The sequence below is a fragment of the Pyrgilauda ruficollis genome, unplaced genomic scaffold, assembly GCF_017590135.1.
Source record: "Pyrgilauda ruficollis isolate IOZ18807 unplaced genomic scaffold, ASM1759013v1 scaffold14, whole genome shotgun sequence".
NCBI lineage: Eukaryota > Metazoa > Chordata > Aves > Passeriformes > Passeridae > Pyrgilauda > Pyrgilauda ruficollis.
Genome location: NW_024512543.1, coordinates 9,365,828 through 9,389,756, shown reverse-complemented (window position 1 = coordinate 9,389,756; position 23,929 = coordinate 9,365,828). Strand labels below are relative to the sequence as shown.

The following is a 23,929-nucleotide window of genomic DNA, read 5'->3' as shown; positions in this document are numbered from 1 at the left end:
TGGTAAATGGAAATTGGAGTTCCTAGTCCAAGAGGAGAGGTGCAGCAATTACACAATTCATTTTTACTTTCTAGTTACATTGAAGTAACTTTAAAGGGTTAATTAACCATGTTTTTCTTGAAACTCTGCTTCCCATCTTCTAATTAGGCGAACTCAATTCCCAGTGCTCATTTCTGCTGTTCAAACTCTTAACTGACACTTCCGTGTTTTGTGTAATTGTGCACTTTTTCTTTGCACTCCTTCCCATCTTGGCTTAAGGAAGACCTTATGTGCTCTCTTTTTTTCTGACTGAGAAAAACAGTTTTCTACAGGATTCTTGCCCAGAATCAGTGAAGGGGAAGCAATCACTTTCTGTGATAACTTCTGCCTTATATCAGACCTACTCCTCTGAACAACTCTGCACATCCAGCTGGGAAGTCCCTAGTTGCACCTTCAGAGTTAACACAAGTTCTTTCCCACAAGCAGGCCAAAGTGTTCCACAAAGGCTGTGTGTGGAAGTTGTCTCTGATCACATATTGCATCTTTGGTTTCCCTAAAAAAAGGAAATTATCTTGTAAAAGCTGCTCATTGTATGTAATAACTTTAAAAAAAAGATGATGAAAAGGATGCCTAACAAGTTTTGGATAGAAAGACAGCCACCAACTCTAGTTCCTCACTGAGGATGAGTTGTTTGGCACAGATGTGAACAAGGGGCTGGAGGAGCTCATTCCGAACTGTAAAAGTGACTCTTGAGGTTTTAATGAGTAGTGATATTTTCAGGTTATTTATCTCTTGCAGGTGGTTACAACTATCATAAGAAAAGTTTGATCCTTTTGTTTGACTATATTTTCTCTCTTAATCATCTGTTTCTGACCTGTCGTAATCCGGTTTGATGCCAGGCTAAATATGTCCAACCATAACCATATGAAAGCTGAAGCAGTCTAGAAATGTTCACTTAGAGGTATCAGAGCAGATTATGTTAAGAACTTAATTTTAGAACTCATTTTTTCAGGCAATCTTCAGAATTGCATACTGATTGCTTTTTTTATTTTAAGCTTGAATATGAAACTGGTGAGGAGCAATGGTGTTTTTCTGTTTGACAAGGACTACAAAACTTTTATGGAAAATGAAGCTATGGAACAAAAATGCTTGATGGTTTCTGCTTACGTGATTTCAATTTGCTTTTTGAAAGTAGGCAACACAATACAGATGTCTGAAATAATTTTTTCCTATTCCTTTGAGAAAAGGGAAAGAAAGAATATCTGAGCCAGTGGATTGGATTGTTTGAGATTTTTATTTAAAATAGTTTTCTAGTGCTCTATCAAGGCTATAATTGATCTCCAGGAATTAATTTGGTTCGTTAACAGTTAATTGAGTTCAAGGTTTGAGGGAGGTTATTGATGTTACTGGACACTGAAGAGCATTCAGCTGTTTTCATGCTTTAGCTTTCTTATCTTTAGATTACTTATTGCCTGTCTGTAAGAGGAAGGTGATTGAAAGGAATCTAGTTTTAAACTGTTGCTATTCTTTACCTCCTTATGAGAAACCACAGGAGCACATTCACAGAAATGAGTGCTCAGGGGAGCCGAGAGCTGGCTGTAAGCTGGAGGGCTGAAAAAGGGATGTAATATGTAGTGTGATAATTTTCACCTCTGAATGGGCAGTATGCAATATAAAACTCTTTTCAGGGAAGACATAAAACCAGGGGAGGAAAATCAGAGGCTGCCAAGAGTCATCAATACACTTTTCCTTCAAAGGGTAACTAGGAATTTTCTGTTTAAAGCTCTGCTCGTAGCTGAAGGCTGGGAGTAGGGGAGGGGTAGGTGTGATTGCTGTCCTTAGAATGCTTCATTTTACTGGTTTGCCCTCGCTGTTGGTGTAGAGCAGCTTAGGAGGATGGCAGCTGACTGAACACCCCTTTGATTCTAAGGAAACAACCTCAATGCTGTTTGTTAACACCTCCCTTTTTGGGGAGGAAAACTCTCTCTGTGTCTCTTGGGGTAGTGTTACTCAGTAACGCTCATGCTGTGACAGCAAATCTAAGATGTGGTGTAGGGCTGCATGTCCTTAGAACTATTACTGAAAAGTTAAATTTGCTGCAGTTAAGTATCTCAAATCCTGCTGAAATGAATAGCTCTGTCCCAAAAGGCTTTGGTGGTCCTCATCCCTGTGGGGAGAATGGGGGTATAGTCCAGTGGCTGATGTGCTATGAGGAGATTGCTTCATACCTTGAACTGCAGCTTCTGGCTTTCAGCTTCATTCCTGAAAATTATCCCTTTTCTGCTTATAATGTCTTATATCTGTGCACTCTTTCTCTCTCCCTTGTCTGTAGGTGTCCTGTAACTTGAAGTCTGCTTCCTTTACCCCCTGGCTAGTGATTGCTGCAGACTTGAGTTAACAGAGCAAGTGTAGAGCAGCAGTTCAAGAGCTGTTGATGTCTGACAGAAAAGGAGCCTGATCTTAATCAGAGAGTTGAGATTTCAATGCTGCTGAACAGAGGCAATTTGTATCTAGTAGTAGTTTTAATAAAAAAAATAAACCCAACAAAAACTACAATCCCCCTCCTCCTAATTTAGCAAGGTGGAACAGAAGCATCTCTCAGGGTGAGCAGAGTTAATTTTCATCATTTGTGGGATTGACTGACAACCTGGAGGATGATAATGGGTGATTTTTTTTTCCTGGTGAGCGGGGGAAGAGAGTAGAAATTGCAGTTTCTCTGCTAATTGTACTTTATATGTCATTTGTGACAATTTCATATTGTCTAGACAGAGATAGTGGAGCAATTGCTTCCACAGAACCTAGTTAGCCTGTTACATATCTGGATAGCAGAAATGGGGGATGTGGGAGAGGAGGAGGTTGCTGTAAGCTGCAGAAAGGATTCAGGAGTCAAGCATGATCTGCTGAAACATTTCAAAAGGAGATGCAAGCAATATTCATTTGTGTTCTCTCTTCATGCTTCTCTGTTGGAAACTTAAATGTTTAGTGGCTAACAGTTTATTGCAACAGAGCTACTTCTCTTCATCCATGGATTGATTATGTTTGTCCTCCTTAGCAGAATTGCTCCCAACTTTGCATTTACTATGGTAGGATATTGGATTACCTTACACTTTGGCTTTACTGAAAACAAATAGTCTGTGTCTCTTTTGAGATTTCGGGTGCCAGAAGCTATGAGCGTGACACCAAAGACTTGGCAGAGTGCAGCATGACTTACTTTAAGAATATTTATCTGCACCTTCCTGAGGGACAGTAGGTTACATTACCAGTGACACAGATGAGACACTTTGATGATTATAGCAGTGTATCTATTATTGAACCCATTTGACAGTATTAAATGCATTTGGATTTTTAACTTTTGGTCTCAAGGGCTAAGTCTAGAATGAGTTAGTTAGAAATGGATTTTATTTGTGCTTAGTGCTCTGCCTCAGTACAGGTATTGTTATTCTCTGGAGCATTAAGCAGAGATGGTCTGTCTGGATCTCATGAGCTTGCTTGTTGCCTTGGTTTGGATTTTTTGTCTGTTATGTGTATTTATATCCCTCTGCTCATTGCTCTGTGATCTGAGAGAGCACAGTTGTAGAATAATTAACATCTACTAATCAGACTTAAAATCAGCTCTGGCTTTTAGCAGTTACTGTTAACTGAATTAATTATCTTTGTGCACGTGATCTGAATGTGGCCCTAGTATGTGACCTGTGTGCCATAGTGTGAGGCAGTGCAGGGCAGGAGCCGGATTTGTTCTTGGCAGGCTTGGAAGGCTCTACTGGAAAGGCCATCTTAACTGAGACCATTCAACTTGGGCAGTGCAAGCTCACAGAGGGTTCTGGGGAATGTATTTAACAGAGTGTGTGTAATCCTGTTCCTTATAACCCAGTAACTACAGGTCTTCCAAGGGAGCCCTTCTGGTGAAGGAGATGCTCCTGCTATAGCAGCTTCTGTTGCTGCATGGAATGGAGTTGCAGCCTGTTCAGGTAATGTCACAGGGCTGTTGAAGCCTGGGGGAAGTCTCTTTACCTGGCCATCCTGTGGCTCAGGCAACTTTTGGTTACTAAGGCAACCTGTACCCATTCTCATCTGAGGTGCCAAGTACCTGCTATAGCAAGACGCTTCAAATACATATTTCAAGGATCTGTTGCAGTGTAGTGGTGAGAGTTAGAGATTCCTGAAAGTGCTGTTCCCAAGCCAAGCAGGGGGTCTCCTGGCAGACCCACACCCAGTTACAGTGATGTGTGCCCTGCTCCTGCACCCTTGTGGTGTCCTCTGCTTAGTACAGGTTTTGATTTCTTTCAGCATAGCTGCTGGATGCTTTCTGAAGGTGATCTCTCAAAGTCAATGATCATCTTAGGCAGTTGCCAGTTTTTCTAAAGGTGAGAAGACAAATATGGGTGGTGAATACCAGGAGACTTCTTTCTAATAGTGTTAGCTAGGCTGTGCAGCATGTACTGGTCATCTTCCCTTGTGGCTTTGATTTTACTGTGTCACTTAGTGGACAGTTACTGAAGGACTGGGAAAGGAGGTGGGATGTGTAGTGTATAGGTACCAAGACTTCTGTTAGGAATGAGTTTGATGATTATTTGTGTGTACATATTATCAGAACACCATAGGCATTGCTCACATTAAGAGGAAGCTGCTGTTTCTAGGGTTGTGACCCTGTCAGAATCTGCATGCTCTGGAAGCTCTTTCTCCTTGGCTAAGTCCAGTGATCAGGCAGGGTGTTCCAGTACGGTGGCAGCCTTGGCATATCCAAATTGCTTGCAAAATGCCAGTTTTCAAGCAGCTTAGAAAAGCAGATTTCTCAAAAGCATGTTGGTATTGCAGTGGCAGTAACCTAGTCTCTGAACTCTGAGCCAGTGGTTTAGAAGGGAACAGCTGCCTGCATAGGTAGAATATCCCTTCTGCTAATTTTAATCTGTCTACCTTTCCCCTAGAAGGAATTAAAGCAGTTTATATGTGATGCAAGTAATAGGTATACCTGTATACTTCACAGGTATAGGACTTGAGGTATACCTCATAAAGCTGTGACACTGTTTGTTCTGGATTGGCAGCTTTTTGCACTTATTGATATGTAGTTGGAGAAGAAGGGTTTGGTAAGACAGAATTGAAGTATAAGGACTTTTTGGGTAGCCAAGGGATTCAAAATATCTGGCAATATTCAGTGTTAGAGCTTTTGACTCAATAACCTAGGAACCAGGAGAATTAATTAAACTCGAGGTTTGAGAGATTTAATAACTGTTCTTGAATAAGACAAATGGTTGCCAAACAACTTTGTGCTAGAAAGGACAGGATTTCTTGCCTTATGCATAGTCCCAGTGCTTTGCAGCAAGTTTCTCAAGCTGACACACACCTTTCCAATTGGGAAACTGAGGCAATATCTTACTGTTTTCTGTATTCTAGATCTATAATGTAAAATTTAAGTTTGGGGTTTTTTTAATTGCTGGAAGACAGTAAACATTTTTCTTGAGATCCTGATGGATGGGCTGCTGCTAGGAAAAAAGATTTCTCACTTGCAATTCTGCTGTGTTTGTGTGGCTAGAAATGGGAGATTGGGTGTGGATTTTATCTGGTCCTTCTTCCTGCTTCCTATGTTGATACTTGCTGTCCTGCAGTGCAAAGGCTAATGGATTGTTATGAGTGTGGGGCTAAGACTGAAAGATTCAAATCTTTCTCAACAGCTGTGTGTGTGAGTGAATAGAAGAGATGTGGTGTTGGACCTCTTTGACTTTCAAACCACAATCCCTTTCATTAAGTTACAGACTAGAAAACAAAATAGCAAGAGGTCTGAGGTAGAAAGACTTGAAAGGGAACTCAGCAATCTTACACATGTGAGAGTTGTTTTTTCCACTTTCTGTACCTGCCCCAAAGCATCTCTCTTGTGTTAATCTAATGGCAGCAACTGGCCATGAGTTAGTCTTGAAATAGTGCTGTCCTCTGGTTTATGACAAAAGCTAGACAGAGGTGCATATAGAAGCCAGGGTGGGGGACATGTTCCTGCGATATACTTTTGATTCTGGTGCCTTCATGACTCAGTCTCACTTCTCATATATTTAGGCTGTCTGGCTGAATTAGCATACATTTATTTCTTGAGTGAATATCTGGTATCTCTCTCTGTGGCTGATTACCATACAGAGGAAAAGAACATTTTTAATTTTTGTAGTTGAAAGCATCTCCTTCAGAGCCTTGAGACTAAGATTCAAGATCTTACTATGGATAGACATCAGTGGTGCCCTTAAAGTCCACATGTTAACATGTGTGTTCTTTGTCCCATGTTCCCTGGCTCATTCCATGTGTAGCCACTTTTGAGTAGGTAAGAATTTGACAGATGGCCAGTTCAGTGGTAGTGTTTATGGACCTGATACATTGGAATGGGTTGTCTCCAGAGAAGTGACATCTGTATCTTTCTCTTGGAACTTGGAAGCAGATATGGGACCACTCTTCTTCCTTACTTGAGGTGTTCTTTCTTCTGTTCACTGAGAATATAAAAGTTTGAATACCTATGTGGTGAAAACACTGACGCCATCAGTGAGTGGTTCAGTATGTTGCAGAATTCTCTGTGCTAGTGATAGAAATAGTCTTAAGAGGTTTCAGAAAGTAGGTCCTATATAGGAGGGATGTTCCTGAATGGTCTTTGATGTTGTAACTTGTTTTTCCTTTCTAGGAGGTTGCTGGAGTCTTCCCTCATTTCATTATCTCGCTATGATGGAGCAGGATCCCGGGAACATCCAATCTACCCAGATCCAGCCAGGTAAGATCTAAATGCAGTCTAAAGACATTTAAGTTTTATATGCAAAAGCATAACTTCAGTATAACTCACTGAAACCTCTGGCAATGGTTCTAATATTGGGCTTATCTCCTTCTTAATGACTTGCCGTGGGGAAAGAGCAAAACAAGTGAGCAGATGCTGTTAAGTCTGGGGGGAAATGAGGAAAACAGAAAGGAATTACTGTTGAAGTGAACACATAAGAATTCATGAAATCGTTTGGGATGGAGAACACTAGGTGGCAAACAGGTCCAACAGTAAATGAGCTGTATCAATATATTAAAAATCTCTTTGGAAGAAAAAATAATTAAAAAACAAATAGTCTCAAATGCAGTAAAGGGAATTAGGAGCTGGTGTGAGCAGACAACGTGCTTGGAAGCATGAATTGTCTCCCATAAATGTATCTGTACAAGAGAGAGCATAGCCAGAAGGTTATGTATACTTATCTAAGAACAAAATACTGACAATTATTTTTGAGAAGTCATGAATCATTGACATTAGACATAGAAACACCTGTAGTGCTGCTTAATCTTCAGAAGAGGTGGGAGTGTTTCAAAGGACTAGAAAAAGCAAATGTGGCAGTTATCAAAAATGGAAAGAAATTATCTTTGCAGTTTCTATTTAGTGTATTAAGAAAGCAACAGATGGGATAATGTGACCCAAAGACTCTGTCAGAAGAAATGATAGAATCGTGAACAGCAAGCGGCTTTGGAAACTTTCAAAGAATAAGTCATGACAAATAAGCTTTCTTTAGATGGGTTTAAGAAAGCTATGAATGAGGAAATTCAGTAAGTGTAAAATATATCTGAATTTAACCTTTTGGGAATGTCTTGCATAGCTGTGTGAATTGAAGGCTACTTGGGTTTATCATAAGAGTACAGGAATACCATTGAAAATTAAATCTTGAGTTGCTGAAAGAAGTTAGTTGTTTTGTGAGGTTTGGGGAGGAGGGGGGGCGTTGTTTTCTTCATCATTAACCACAATATCTGCATTTTTATACAGATGATACTCTTAAGTACAAGTTCTGAAATAAAAGGCTGTGTTGCAAACTGGCCAGATGGTATAATTGTGTTGGTAAATAACTCCTTGCTAACTGTCTCTGTAGATAAAGCCTTGTAGAGGTGAAATCTTATATTTGGCTTTTTTAAATTTATCGTGAAGAAAGTTGCCTTGTAAACATAATTCACAGGCTTAGGAATGACGTAAACAAAACTGTAGTGAAGTGAAGGTGGAGTATGCTGCCTGTATATCAGATCCTTGGGAAACCAACCTAGGTGACCGCTGAAGGTCTTGGCAACTGCATGTCAGAAATGCTGATAAATGTAAAAGCTTCTAAATGGCAAGGAAAGGGATTGATTTACCTGGAAAGTGGAAAATTGCATTCTACAATTGTTAATTTAAAGCTATTATTACATTCAGGTTAATTTTTAAGTTCCAAAAGCTGCTTTATTGCTGGAAGTGCACCATTCCTTGTTTCTGGAATGCCTTGTCCAAAGCAGGCAGATTGATAGAGCAGAGATTTTAAGAACTGATTCTAGGTCTCTGGCAGCTGCCTTTTAAAAAAGGAGTGTCTGCCTAGGTATCTAAATTTTGTTTTCCCTTTCTGTAAATGTCTACTGTGATGAAGCTCAATAAAATGTATGAAAATGGATCAATGCCTTTGACATGTCCTAGCATAAAGGGCATGGTCAAAAATATTTTTTGACTTGAAGCCATTTTAGAACTGATACAGTGCTCTTCATGTGACAGTTCAAGTGGTTTTAGGTTGTGGTAGAAGCTATAGTAGCTTGAGTTTATAAAGAGCTTTGGAAGAAAAGTCCAGTTTTGAAACTCTTCTGAGAGGGTTAATTTGTTCTGGTAAATATCACTGTCTTTTCAGAGGATGAGGTTCATGGAGGCGTGATCAGTGCCAGCTAGAAGTTTGAGTGGGATAGGATTAGTCTTCCTCTATAAACCTTAGTGGTGTGTGGTCTAGTAGGATATTTTTAAACTGTCCCTTCAACTAGTTAGAAATCTGAAAAGTGATTAAAAGGGGTGTTACTGCATTTTGAAGGTTTTTTGTAGCATCATAAGTTCCAAATGTAAAGTTATGTCTTTGAGAAGTTAAATAACAAGGTGGAAAAATGAAACAAAGTACAAAAAATCTGTATCTATTAATAAACATCTGTGTGTGTCTGTGTTTGTGTTTTAAATATACCTTAAATATATATACCTCCTTAAGACCATGCTGTCTCCAATGGAGTCTTTTGTAAAGAGTACATAAACTGCATGATCTGAAAAATTTATTTTTGAGAGCATGTCTATGTGTTAGTTTTGTTTTTGCATTTACTGTCTGTAATCGTGCTATAGTTGAATAACCTGGGTCAGCAGTGAGGCGGGGAGAATATTTTATGAAGTTCCCTCAGATGTAGAATGAATATTTTGATGTAGACTGGAGCAGTATTTCGCAGTGGCCTTGCCGAACTTCACTAAGGTCAACTTGGCTGTTTGTCATTCTCCACACTTTCCATATGTACTGGGCTCAGAAAATAATCTGCAGTAGAATTAAATAAGACTGTCATCAAAGAACATCTACAATAATGTTTTTTTAAATAGAAATACTCAATAAGAATTATATATATGTATATATGTATAAAGCATCACAGGGTGTTTGTTGGATATATTTCTAGGAAAAAATACAAGCAGCTAGAAAATATTTTATCCCTTACACCTTTCTGTGTATCAGACTTAAGCTTCTTGTGTTGTCTTTGGAGATATTTTTCACAGTCTGTTCAGTGCACACACCATGTGCTGTCAGGGAGCTGAATCTGGCATCTTGTCGTCGGTTATGGCCACTCTTTATTGCCCACTCTTTCTTCTAACAGGCATCACCATGGTTTTTTTTTTTCTGGTGTCCTGCACAATTTTAGAAGACTGCTAAACTCATTCTTCATATTCTTCTGTAAAATTCTCCCTTGGTGTGATATTTGGGAAAAGACAAGTTTCAGTGGTTACACTGCTGGACTGCTGCGACCACTGTTCATGTTTTCCAGTGTTTGCCTTAATCCCATGTTTCTTTTTTTTCTCTCTGTACATATTTTGATGTTGATTTTTTTTTTTAGGCATGTACAAAGACATGGCTTTGGTTTATGGAAAAGCCCAGAGAAGAGAGCAGCTCCTCATCTATTAATGTGCATCTGTAACGCCTTGCTTATTTGTATTTGGCCTATTAAGTCTTACGGGGAGTAGAGAGAAGTGATGTGTTTGTCCAGCAAAGCCTTCTTCTTTATGTAGGCATTAAACAGTGCATAAAAGATTCAGGAGGAATCAAGCTGAGTGTGTTGTTCCTCTTACCCTTTTGATGCTTATTGGCTTAAGTTTCAACACCCCTGAACCTGTCATCTGTCTCCTAAACTTGTCCTCCCCCCAAATTAGAATTCAAGTCTAATCAAATAAGGCTAATGAAATGATAAATCAAGCATCTGAGGTGTCTGGATTTTAACACTGAATAAGTGTGTCACAGAAGACATGTGTGAGGAGCTGTGGATATACACAGGGTAGGAAAAGGGAGTATGTGTTCACCTGTCTCAAGAGAGCAGTACTGGTGTGTGATCGCTGATGCAAACAAATGCTAGGTAATGCATGAGAGAGAATTAAGAGTTAATTATAGAGGAAAGATTTCCTTTCAGGTGGGATGCAAGGCTTTTAAAGCTCCACTTAACATATACCTAGTGGATCTGATAAAATTGCCATTATATAAAATCCCTACCATTTACCGTTACAAAGTAGTTAAAGATGTGAAACCTTTTTTTTTCTGCTGCTTGATATTCCATGGTACTCCCTAACTACCATCAAAACAACAGCACCTTCCTTCAGTGTTTTTTTGAACAGTGCTGCTGTTTGGCATTGCAGGCAGAGTTCACATTGGAACTGGGTTTAGTTCTTATAAGTGATGCTTGCTGAGCTTACTAGAGTGAACTGGTAATAAATGAATCAGTGAGCTCCAGAGAGTACTGAGAAGCAAATTTCTCTCTTCTATGGGTGAGCTTTTTGTCTGTAGGTACTGTGTGGTGCTTCTGTTTGCAAAGGGGATCATGTGGGAGTATAGCATATAAAAGGAAAACTACTTTTCCTTGCTTTCTGTATTTAATCTATCTTACAGATTAAATGCAACCTTGTGATAGGCTGTTAATGGCCTGGCACTTGGAGTTCAAAAGGAAAAATAGGACTGGCTGTCATTCTGTAGTTATGTAATGAGTATTTGTGTATCATTTTCTTGCTCAGGTTGTCTCCTGCTGCATATTATGCTCAGAGGATGATCCAGTATCTTTCCCGGAGGGACAGTATTCGACAACGCTCTATGCGTTATCAGCAAAACCGTCTCCGCTCTTCCTCCTCCTCTGCTTCCACTTCAGAGAACTCAAGCCCATCTGTGGAGGGAAATGATCTGGAATTTGAAGATTTTGAGTAAGTGTGTGTGCTGCCTAGCCCTCTTGCTTGCCTGTGTTCTCAGCACAGGACTGCTTTCTGGTTCCCTACTGTTTATTAACCAAAGACACATTAGGCTTCTTGCAGGAACAGGTTAAGTAATCCAATCAGTAAATAGAGTATTGATTGCTAGAAATAGGTCTTGTAATTTCTGTTATGAAAATTAAGGATGTTGTAGACTACCTTCAACACATTAGGTATCTCAACCACATTCAGAAGACTGGTTAAATAAAGAAAATTAGAATATTTTTCTCCAATGGAACAGATAGAGAATGAAGAGTTTACTAGAGTTGTCAAATCTTGAGACAGAACAAGAGTCACTAAGAGGCTTTGTAAGACATAGTTTTTTGGTCTAAGGCTATAGGAGACAGACAAACATGTCCTGTAGCATTTTCTGGCTCTTTATCTGCAGCTTTGTCAAATTAGCTGACATTTCTGGGATTGGGTTTTTTTGGTTTTGTTTCGGATTTTTTTAAAATTTGGTGATTGTGAATCTGTGTTAAGGCTTCGTTTTCTGTAAGGAGCTAAAAAGGCCTGTGTTAAAGTGAGGAATGGATCTGCATCCAAACCTTAGAAGAATATTCCTGTTAGCCAGTGTATTTCCTTCTGAGTGGTTCTGCTGATGAACTTTTAAAGTTTGTTCTCCAGCATCTACTTTTGGACTTCCAGTGATACCCAGTGTAATCCCAGCAAAAAATTTATTGCAAACCCTTTCTAATAAATGGAAGAGTATAGTAATGTATTATTTAGATGGCATGTAGACCAGAAGCACAGGAATTTAGATGAAAATCCATTCTAGCAGCAAAGAGACCATAACCTTTCTAGCCTGTCTTCAGGAATTTCCTTTTAAATATGGGATTTTCCCTGAGTAGCCTTAAGTATTTCACTGAATTTTCCCCCATTTGTGTATACTGCAATTAAAACATAGGATAATTCTGAGCATGGTTGTAGAAGTAGACTATGGTTATAGTGTAGTAGGGTGGTGTGTTTGATGGGAGCTGTGAACTCCTCAAAAAATCCTGGTTGTTATGTTGCAGCTGCCAGCGAAGGATGCTGTCAACTTCCCTATGGTTGTAGAAGTAGACTATGGTTATAGTGTAGTAGGGTGCTGTGTTTGATGGGAGCTCAAAAAACTCCTCAAAAAATCGTGGTTGTTATGTTGCAGCTGCCAGCAAAGGATGCTGTCAACTTCCCTATTTTAATTTGCACATTCACTTGCTGCAGTGGCACATACTTGAGATGACATGTTGTTAAAGCTCCACGTCCTTTGTTTCAGGATGAAGTCTCTTTCTGAAGGACACTAGTCACACTAGCTATTCCCAAAAGCAAGATACTAATCCCTTTCAAACTTTCAGTTGGTGGTAGACTATTTTTTTCTTGGAAACTAGTTCTGTGAAGCTGTTATTTCATGCTCCAGCAATTGAATATTCTGAAGTACAGAGTCAGAGAATGTCTTTCCCTCTGGCTTTGTTTGTATAAAATGTAAATGAAGGCAGATAAGCTATTAGGCAGTGACTCTTCTGCATTTTCTCAAGCATCCTTGTGGCCTGGAAGAGCAGAAATACGGTGGCTGTTGGGCCTGTTTTTGTGAAGTGGGTGTGTTGCAAGTGTAGACCTTACTATTTCCATTATTTCATTTTATTTGTCTGGGGCAGCTTTTTCTGCTGGAGAAGTAAAAGACGGTATGTTCTTTGTTCACAGAGCCAGGCAAATGCCTGTAGGGAAGTGTGTTCCCCTGCAGATGATGTTCACACAGTAAGAGCACCAGTTAGGGAAGCAATTCAATCAGCCATACTGAGGTTGTCTTTCACTTCATACTGAGCAAAAAGAAGTGTTTATTCCTTAAAGTGCAGTGCCTGAATTTGTTGGTTGAATATTTCATATCAGATTCTGGTCTGTGCATTCAAGACCTGCTGTCTTTTTACTTCTCTGCTTCATTATTTCTCTTGGCTGATTAGAGAGGGCTGCTGTGCGGGGGTCCTTGGAGCTGGAACTTCTCGTGACTCATTTGATTTCTTCTGCTGAGACTTCACAATTAAATGTCTTACAGAGTTCTTGCTTCTCCTTTTGCCTCCTGTATCCCTCCTTCCTTGCTTGTTCACCTGTGCAGTCATGTGTTGCTTCATGAATGATTTTTCTTGCTGTGGTTTAGATGCTCTGACTTCTCTGTCTCCCCAGATTTGATATCGGGAAGGGTGTTGCTGCTGTGTCTAGCTGTCTGCAGCTCATGCTTTTCTCCTGAAACTTTTTTTTTCCCATAAAGGCCAGAAAATTGCCTTGGTACTTGATCTTTCTAATCTAGCTAATGTAATTGGTAAATAATCTTTTTGTTTCCTAGAGATAAGGAGAAAGATGTAAGGGACATTAAACACCAGCAGGTTTTACTATGCATAGAGCACTGGGCATAGAGTGAACCCTGTGGTTGTGCCAGGTGCCTGGGAGACAAGCCTTCCTCTCCTTTCATATTTTGTGGGATTCAGAGGTTTTTTCTCTTCAAAAATTCATTTTGTCTTTTTTTCAGTTTTCTTTACCTAATGGCCTAGTAAGGGGCATGAAGAATTTGGCCTATGCACTGTTTGTGCACTTATGGCCTCTAAATTTAAGTTAAAGCCTCTCCTGTGTCTCAGTCATGGGTGACTTCATTCATAAATACATTCAGTTTGTGATGACAATAGAAGCAGTGTTGGTATAAGAATCTGAAGTAGGGTTTTTATAGGTGTTAGTAATATCCTTCTTTTACACCAGCTTTTATGGATAGTAGAGGAGGAGGGAGACACACTATACCTGTGTTTTTCAGTCTCATAAGATGTTCTCTCTCTACATGTGCTCCCTGTGTTTAACCTGTCACTGTTGTCATCTTACTGCTTATTGAATGCAACTGTCAACTGTAAACTTAGTCATGTCTACATAAAAGCATTTAATACAGTTTGTAATATATATACAGATTGTAATATTAGGTTATTACCAGATAGATTGATATGAGTGGGTTTTAAGGTTAGCTTTAGTAGAATCCTAAGCTAAAATAAAAAAGACTTCCTGAGTTGTGGGATAAGAATCTCTGAATGAAGAATGACATCACTTCAGTCTTCCAGCATAACTGGTAAAAATAGATTCTTTATAGACAAATTATACATGTTGGACTTCCTAATTTCAAGTTCTTATTTGAGTAGCTCATATTTGCATCACATAGTAAATTGAGATTTTTAAAGCTAAACTTTTGACTTTTTCAAGGATTTTGATTTGGTCTCTTCTATAGACTTACTTTAGTCTAGGACAACTCTCTGATGTTGAAGACTGTGGGTGATGCTTCTAGGACTCCTTAGTGCAATCTCATTTATTTCATTTGTAATTCTGAATTTGTCACCGTAATAAGAATGTGAAGGTGTTTCCGGAGATGAATTTTGGTTATCTATGTCCTTTTTGTCTGCTGTAACTGTGGGAACAAATACAGAAATACAGGTTTCATCTGTCAGGCTGAAAAGCAGATACACAGGACAGTGCACCAGCTCTGAAAGCCTGAGTCAAACCCTTCACTACTGTTCAAAAAAGGCTTTCAAGCTAAGGCTAAAGGTGTGACTGTGGCTGACTCCTCTGTCTACTTTCAACAGTTGGCTGCCTGACAGAATACAGATAAGAAGAAGCTTAGAGATTACACTATTTTTATGTCTCCAGATTTTCCCTGTTCTGTTTTATCCTTTCTCCTTCCCTGTAGGTGGGTTTGTGCTGGCGTGGATCCACTCAGTTGTGCCATTGTCACAGGAAGGTTTTTATTGTGTCTCTATAACAAGATGGGCTTTACCTCACAAGCCTGAAGTCCTGTTTTAGTGCTTCATCTGTTTAATTTCTTTTGAGACACCACAAGCATCCAGACAGAAAGTATCAGAACTGTAGGCAGTTTTACTGAGACCCTAATGGACCTTCTAGTTTTGTTGGAAGCAGGCTCTTGCTTTGCAAAGAAGATTAATCACTTAGGGAAATCTTACAAGATTCAGAGTGATGCTATTTGGCTTTATTTGTCACTTTAAAATCCTTTTGTTTAAGACATGTTCTGGACCAGGAGTTGTGGTTTCTCGAATAGGCATTTTGCAAGGGTCTCCTCTTAAGTGCATAAGATACATGAGTATCCATCATACTTGCCTCCTGTCATTTTTGGTTGCTTTATTGACACTGTCTTGGCAAGAACTGCAAAATCTAAATTCTTCCAACAGCCTCTTAGAACAAGAGGTTCTAAGATAGCAACCTGCCAGCCAACTGCCACTGTATTAGAGCTGCAAGTCTTACTTCCAGTGTCTTGTATGTAATTTTCATTCATTTTGGAGAATAGTGTGGTAGATTCTTTTGACCTCTTTTATGAGTGAAATGTTTGGTTTGGGAATCTGGTTTGTGTCATGGTTAGTGCTCCACTTCAAGCTGGCATTCTGATTTAACTTTTTGTATTAAGAAGAAAAGTGCAGATCTGATTAGACATTTGTGTGAATAGAGAAGCAATCACCCTTCTTTTGGAAAGTCTTCATTTAAAGTATATTTTGTTGTTAGCTTCTTTAGGAACCTTGAGTGGGGCACTAATACTTGACAATATTAATTAGTAATGGTCTGGATGCAATCGTGTCTGAACTAACATTAAGCACTGTGAGAGAAAAGCGAAGACAATGGCTGTGGCAATGTGGTTACTCAGTAGTGTGTATTTGGGTAGTAGGTTTGGATTCTATTCTCTGTATTGCTCCTCAAGTGGAATGGTGGAAGTGAGTTTAGAGCAGGGATTTGTGTATCATGGTGAGCATAAGTATGTGGTTTGCTTGATGGCTGATACAGAAAGATTTTGGAAAGTTTAAGTGAAGGGAGAGGTTGGAGATTGCCAGTTACTGAAATAACTTATTTCTTACCCATGTGACAGAAGTCCATGTGTGTGTTTACATACAGTCTCTGCCTTTTTGTCTGACTGTATATCACTGTTTGCTAGAGACACAGTGCAATGGGAGTACTAACCTGCAGCAGAGCAGTCAATTCACTGTGCAGCTTCTGACTTCCCTTAGCACACCAACTGCTAAGAGCACATGCATAGAACTTGGACTCTTTTTGTAAAGTCTTGGTCTTTACTGCCCTCCTTTACAGCTGTCCACTGTGCACTCATTTATTTCAGAGTGGTTTTTTTTCCTATCTGGCAACCTTAATTTTCTGCAAAAGAAACTTCTTCAAATAGTAGCCAGGTTTTCTTGGCAAGAGAAAGGAGAGATTGGAATGATTAAAGCTTTTTTGTGACACTTTAAATAAGTGTAGACCTTTTGATCTACAGCTCCAGAATGCTGAGACAAGCTCTGTCATTGTGGAGAGACAAGCATGAGAAATCCCAGAGGTAAAGAAAGAGGCTTACTTGGCTGGGGGTCTGTAGGTTAATGGTATGTCAACTGTTGAGCTCTCATAGGACATAATGAAGGTGGATAAGACAGATGACTTGATCAGTGGTAGCCTTTTGTTGTAGAGATAGTAGTATCATATCCAAACAAGATTTCTAAAAGCAAATAGGGTGGGGTTTTTAATTTTTCAGGGTGGGGTTTTTCATTTTTCTCCTTGCCATCTTGATGTTTACATCTGAAGTTAACAAAAGACATGCAGGAGATATGAGAATCTTATTAGGCTCTTCGTGTCACTCAAGTGCTGATGGAAATAGATTTTTAGGGTCCATGACAGATCAGTATACTGCAGATAACGTAGCCTTTTTTTCTGGATATCTTAGATGGGACAGTTTGTCATCTATCTTTCTTGAACATCTACAAATAATGTTCTTGCTAGCTATTTTGAGTTCACATAAAGGAGGATGGCTATTTGTTTCTTTCTTCCCAGAGCTCCTTTATCTGTTTTTGTGTTTTTTTCATCTGCCTTTGTTACTTGCCTCATATGGCACTGCATCATTGTTTTTGATGAAAATGAACTTTACAAAACTGGCTTTCAAAGCAGATGCAAATGTGTGTAACTTGGTGGTCACTTCCTGGGTTTTTTCTTCTCTGCTAGAGGTTTCTGAAGCAGTTACTGCTGGGATGTCGCTACCAGATACACAGAACTTATGTTAACTATATTCATAATCTTAAACACAGTTTCAGGCTAAGAAAGTTACAGGTGCTGGATGCATGGGAGTGATACTGAACCTACTCTTTGAACTTAATTTTTCAAGAATTAGTTAGAGTGTTAGCTTGTCTTGTGATCTGCTCATAGCAGCCTGCAGCTTCACTTTCCCTGTTCTTTTAATCTTTTATCTTTTGTGACAGTCTTCTATATTATCCTTATCTTGGTCATAATGTCTAGTAATGCTGCATCGATGCAGTGAACAGGCAATAACTGTTTCCTTGCAGCAGTACTGCAGGATTTTGCTAACCTCTCCAGCATAATGTTGCTTTACCATTAAGTCACATTCCAGCAAGGCAAGTGTCTTCATATCAGGGTGGTGAAAGAATGTGTGCCTTTAGAAAGGTGGCAGTTGCCAGAAGAGCTCCCGTTATACTCCATACTGTTGGTTGCCTGAGTCCATAGAAACAGTTTTGATGTCAAGATGGTACTTCAGAGTTTTTCTGACAAGTCTAAACTCCATCCATTGTTTTCCTTTTGCTTTTATTTTATGTCTGTGCAACTCAGAAGTCAAATTAGGTCACCTAGTAGGTGAAGTCTGCTGTTAATGAGAGTAATTAGGAAGCAAGCTGTTACTGGTTTGTTGCTGGCCATGCAAAGCAGGTGGTGGTCTGCATTCTTGAAGCCCATAGGTCTAACAGATTAGCATTGCTTGTGAAGTTATGGTTTCAATTCGGTTTCCTTTGCAAGCATAACAGTGCAATATATTTTTTTAAGAAGAGACAGAAGTTGATGCCTCTAGCTTTGTCTGGCTGCTGATGTTTCTGCTTTCTAATGATTCACTGTAACTATGAAGTATATCAGTCTTATTCTAAAACAGCATCATCAATCAATTTGTGAGCCTACCACACAGTGAGGTGATTTAAATAGAAGTAGGTCATGTGTCTAGAAAAGAGTGAGTGCTTCATTCTAGTTCCAAATCAGTCTTTCTTTGAAGCAATTAGTCCTTGGCATTTTACAGGCAAGTACTGCTATTTCTCTTGGCCTCTCATATGTGATGCTTTTCTGAAACACTTGATCTTCTGAAGTGCCATTTTTAATCTTGTAAATACATTTTCCCCTGAACAGTGCTCTGAGAGGTAATCAAGGCTGGGTTTGTTTTTTTTTTTTCCCCTTTGGTCAGCAAGCCATTAGTAACTCAGCAGTCTGTTATTTTATAGGAAGTTTTAGTTGATAAATAGATACACATTTTCTCTGGTGGTCCTTTCGAAAAACTTCTTTATCAATTACTGTGTTAAAAATCTATTCTAGTTCCTGTCTCTCCAGCTGGCCACCATCACTCTTTGTAGTTTCTCTACTATTTTTATTCTTCAGTTGGTTTTGGCTTCCAGTCTTACACTTGGGACTTCAATCCCCAATCATACATTAGTGCCAGGAAAGTATTTTTGTGTAACAAATGCTTTTTTTTTCTTGTTTTTCTTGTTTCTTGTTGTTTCCCTCAGTTCTGCCTTAAGTACTTCTTCAGTAATGACCATATCCTTCAAAGATGGGTTTATAAATGTATAACTTTTATTTTTGCCTGATTATGTATGTTCTTTTAGATATACTTTTAAAAGAACCATATAGTAGTCTTTTTAATCTGTGGACGTCAGTATTTGTACCCTTTTTGATAGAGCCTATGCTCCTGGCTTCCTTCTTTGTATCTATTTGTGGAAATAACTCTCCTCTTAGAAAAGTTAGTTGTCTTTAATGTTTAATCTTTAGCATAATCCTGGTTTTAGGTGAGAAACACTTGTCCTCAAAGCCAGAAGTAGGGTGATCCCCTTTTCCTCGTTTGGGTTTGTAACTTCTCCAAGCCTTGAGGATTTTGAGTAAAGTAGGACATACTGTACCGAACCTTTATTTTTGAACAAGACATTAGTCTAACTGATCCAGGAGATATTATTTAACTACTATGCCCCTATGCAGACTTACAACCAACTTGTAGTGTGGCTTTTTCTTTTGTCTTCTAGGATGCCTGTCACTCACTAAAATATTCAGAATGACCATGTTTTATATGTTTTGTGTTTACCTTGGTATTTTGAGAGGCTTATTTACTAGAAGTGCTCCAGTTTTTCTCTAAATTGACTTCTGTTAGATGTTCAGGATCTTGCAGGATCAGACAGATTAAAAATGGAAGTGTTAATATCTGGTATTTGCTTCTTCTCTCAGTGGTGAAGCTAGTAGCTAACTTGCTGTCATAGCGTTCCCAACACTGTATGTTACCTTACCCATCAGGATGCTGCTGGAAGGTAATCAACATGTTCTTAGAACCACCAGCAAAATTGATGTTCCCTTCATCATCTTTTTTTTCTATTTCTATACCCTTTGTAAAATGCAGTGCACACTTTGTCTTGGAGTGCTATGTAACTCTGGAAGAGTACACTCTTCTAAAGGTATGTATCAGGTGTTTTCATCCAAATGAGCAGTGAATCCTGTGAAGTGAGTTGCAAGATTTCAGGATTTGTTTCTGCTTTGGTATGGCCAGTTTAATATGACATCTTCCAGGAACCCTTTTTAGAGGACTTGAAGTGAGACCTGACCAACCAGTCATGCCAAATGAGTTTGCAGTGTCTGATAACCTCCTCTGAGCTCTTGACAGGACCTTTGGGCTGCTCCTGCCCTCTGTCCTATCTCCTCTGAAGTAACCTACTGCAATTAACAGAAAAAAATACAGTAAGTCAGTACAGATAGTTCACATTTTCTCAGTGCTTCAAATATTGTTTTTTTTCTGCTACATGAAGATGGTGCAACTTGCAGTGTCATCCTTAAAAGAAAATGGTAGATGCTACTCAAACGATTATTTAGCATTTCTATTGTATGTGAGTGTCTAACCTCTGCAATATAAATTGATTTAGCATTTTAAATTGGATTGCACAAAACATGATAAAATGCTGAAAATATGAAACAATTGGCTTGATGTGATACAATTTGATTCTTCTGAACTTACCTGGCTTACTGGTGCTGACTTTGGTAATTAAATGGCTTTTCAAAATGGTCACTGTTGACCTAATTCTACTGGCAGTGTAGTCAATGGGAGTTTTAATATTGACTACAATGGGAACAGTTAGACCAACAGATTGCATTAGAAATCCCATGCTGTGTGTTTAATTTCACTTCCTGATACAACAATCTCTAAATATTAAAGTGAATTCTTGCCAAGACAGAGAAGCAGAACGTGGTGCTTTTTTTTGTCCTTACTGTCTTCTGTATCCACTCTTATTAGAGCAGCAGCCAAGTTCCCAGATGAAAAAGAATGCCTTTTTCTCCAAACTTCAGGATGCAAAATTTTGTATCTCTTTCTGTGTTTTCAGAGCTGGCATTGCTGGTCCATTAAATTTACGTTGGTCAATTTATCTCTCAACAAGCAAACAAGACAACAGAAGAAAAATCCAAAGAGATTTGACTGTCTTATCCAATTTAGGATAAACTTGCATCCTTCTTATGCCCTATTAAATGTCCATCATTATCCTGAATGTTTGGGAATTGCTTTCTTTTCACGCTCCATTGTAGGTTGGTGTTAATACTATTTCTCCCCTACCAACTCTTATTCTCCACATCACTGTTTTGATTTGTCCCACCATGGTGTCTGAACAAATGATGAATAACGTGAATTTTGAGCCAGACCTTAAAAATTATTTTGACCATTTGTTGGTTCTTGCAGTTTTCCTGCTGAGTCAAATTAGTTCTGTTAATAATTAGAGTATTACGTTTCCCTTGTCACCTTGCTGTGGTTTATTTCATTTACTTTAGCAAGGTTACTGAGTTGCTTTATAGCACAGGCTTTTTTTATGTAGACACAGACACACACACACTGAGGGATTTGCTTTCCACTTCTGCAGGTAATGTTAATTAAACTATCCACTGTGAATCATTAGCTAATGAATCTGTAGGTAGTTGACGCTAAATAGAAAGTGGAGCATTAGATCTTCATCAGTACTTTAGGGAGCCTTGGAAACTTCTCATTTCTTGCTGGAGTGCTTCACGCTGGCACTGCAGTGTGCTAACATCTGCTCTCCTCCCTCTGTCAGCAGGCTGTATGTGGTACAGAAATAACACAAAGTGCCACCCATTTTCACTGATCTGTAGAGCATTCTTTATTTTCCTTTTTAGAGGGTGCAGAAATAATCTTCAGCTGGCACCAGGGTAATATCAGCAGTTCTAGCTTTGCAACACTAGACTAGACACTCTTGCATGTAGTTGTTGAGCATAGGAGTTTAGATAAAAATTACTCTATAAATTAGTAATTCAGAGTAATGTTTAGTAATATTCTTCTTTACCCCAGGAGAGTGTATCTTGCACTTCTACCTACAGTAAAGAGGAATTCCAGCATTCTTGAAGGATAGCCACTGTTCTTACTCCCTACAGTCTTGAGTTACAGGCCATTGGGACGTGGGATTTTGTTGGTTTTTTTTAAGGAATGTTAAAAATATATGTCTGTCTTTTGCATTAGTAGAGACTGTCTCTGTCATGGTGAAAACTGAAGAAAAAGCCTCGTCTATATTTTTCCCTTTTAGGCATTTTCCCATATTGTCAGGAGATTGTGTGCACAGTAAATAAATAGGGAAGTACAGGATGGATTTCTCACATCAGAAAGTCACCTTGAAGATGTGTCTGCAAATATTTTTGTGGATGCTAAGACCTGTGGCTAGTGGCAATTAAAAAAACTTGAACAATTAGTTCCTCTAGGTCTCTTGATTTAGTCTGTAGACTTTGCCCTTTTATCTCCTTATGTTTGCTGGAGCTAATTTCTCATTCCTTTTGAAATCTGCTGCTGAAATTCTCTTCAGCTGGAGAGTTCTGTAGAGTGTAGTCCTGCTGCTGTTCCTCTTGCTGATATTTGTCCATTTCAAAAGTATCTTCCGATTCTAGTAAATCTCCAAAGCAAATGCAAACCCTGAAAATGGTTTTGTTGCTTTTCTCCCAGGGTTTCATATCGGTGTTGTTTCAAAAGCTGCTACATGGAGGTTTTTAAAAAGTATTTATTGTTTTCTGCTAGCTCTTGCTGTGTGTGGTAAGATCTGGAACACAGCACTTCTTTTTCCTTTGGTCTTTTCTCTTTAGCAGCAAAAGTTGATATGTCAGCACTCAAGTTTGCAGGATTCCTTCTGTTATTGATCTGCATCTTCATAGGCTGGAGGCCTGTGATAGAAGAACAGCAGTAGCTTTTACATTTCTGATCTCACGAACCCTGCCGGTTACACAAAATCCTGAGGGTGAGGTGCGGCTTTGGCTGTGAACTGCAAATGCTGCATCTACAGTGGGAGGAGAAATGGAAGCTTTGAGCTTGGATTTACATTTGGTTTTGGTGAAATAGCTTGAAAGGCTAACGAGCTTTGCAGAAGAACCTCTGCTTTTTTGTTCCTGGGTTCCTCAAGTGTGTGGGAAACAGCCACGTAATAGACTTTCTTCTCAGCCCACGTTTCTTGCTCACTGACTTCAAAAAAGCAAAATGAAGAAAAATTATAAAATGCACAGCTTGCTGGAGTGGGTTAGAAATGTGCTGCTAGTGCATTGCATAAGGAATATTTAGTTTCCTAGTGATTTCAAGGCTCTGCAAGTAATATTCTCCCCACAACTGCTTGGGAAGGAGACAGGGCTGCAAGTACGGATGGGGATTTGGAATTCATGGAAAGCAGACTTGTTACTTGTGCAAGGTCATACAGAGAGTAAATTCTGAACAGAGAAGAAAGCAATGTTAAGGTCTCTTTCAGAACTCCAGAGTCGCTAATGGAGTCTCATTATTTTCCTTGCAGTTTTAGTGCTGTATAATTACAGGACCCCTTGTGGCCTAGGAATGCAATATCAGGAATTGTGTATGATGGGGATTCTGAAGTTCCTCCAGTTCGATCTCCTGCTTGTTGTACAGCTGTCATTACCAAAATCAGGCTAGGCCACCTGTGAGTTTGTCTAGCTCTTATCTTGAGATTTACAAGGCTAGCAGCTCTGCAGCCTCTCCATGAAAGCCTGTTCAGTGTTGCACTGCCCTCCTGGGGAAGTGCCTTCCTGTGTCTGCTGTAGGACAATAGATGCTAAACCCTTTCCCCTCGTTCCCCAAGGCCCAGACATTTATTGTGAAACAGAATGAGGTGTTGTTAAGGAGATGTAATTTTGTCTGACATCAACTAACATTTCTGATTTAACTGGAAGAGCTTATGAAAAGTGAGATGGTTTTAAGATCTGATGGCACTTAAACTGGACCTTCAGGGAAGGAACACAAAAGAATAGTCTGCAGATTATGCTCTTTTGCCTGCATTTCTGGGAATGAAAATGTGAACTTTAACAGATCTCTTTGACTAACAGAAGGTTCTTCTGAGGACTGGGGTGAGCTTACCTTTTGCTTTCCTGATCAAAATTCTGATGTTTCTATTTCATTTGCTCAGGTGCTGACATTGATTCGTTGACTCTCTGTGGTTTTGTTGATACTTTTGAGACATTGTCAAACAGTGAAGAAAATGAACTTTAAGATTACCCTTATATAAAACTGTCAGAGGATTTGGTACAGTTGCCTGTGTGAATTTGGAGCACTGGAAGCATAAGAACTGTTGAATCTCTGTAGCATACTCAGGTTGACTAGGTGACATCACTGGTGTTTTGTTTTCTTGGAAAATACTTTTATTATGTAGTATT

The 23,929-nt window shown here is 39.1% G+C and overlaps 1 protein-coding gene across 3 annotated transcripts in view; it reads left to right on the top strand.

Annotated features, from left to right (window-relative positions):
• The window catches only part of AMBRA1 (autophagy and beclin 1 regulator 1), a 116,786-nt gene that overhangs the window by 15,459 nt on the left and 77,398 nt on the right, over positions 1-23,929 (top strand). For all 3 annotated transcript variants that reach the window (XM_041459959.1, XM_041459958.1, XM_041459957.1), the window contains 2 exons: positions 6,632-6,718; positions 10,997-11,179. In XM_041459959.1, coding sequence (XP_041315893.1) covers positions 6,632-6,718; positions 10,997-11,179 — 270 coding nt within the window. The remainder of the gene's footprint in view (positions 1-6,631; positions 6,719-10,996; positions 11,180-23,929) is intronic.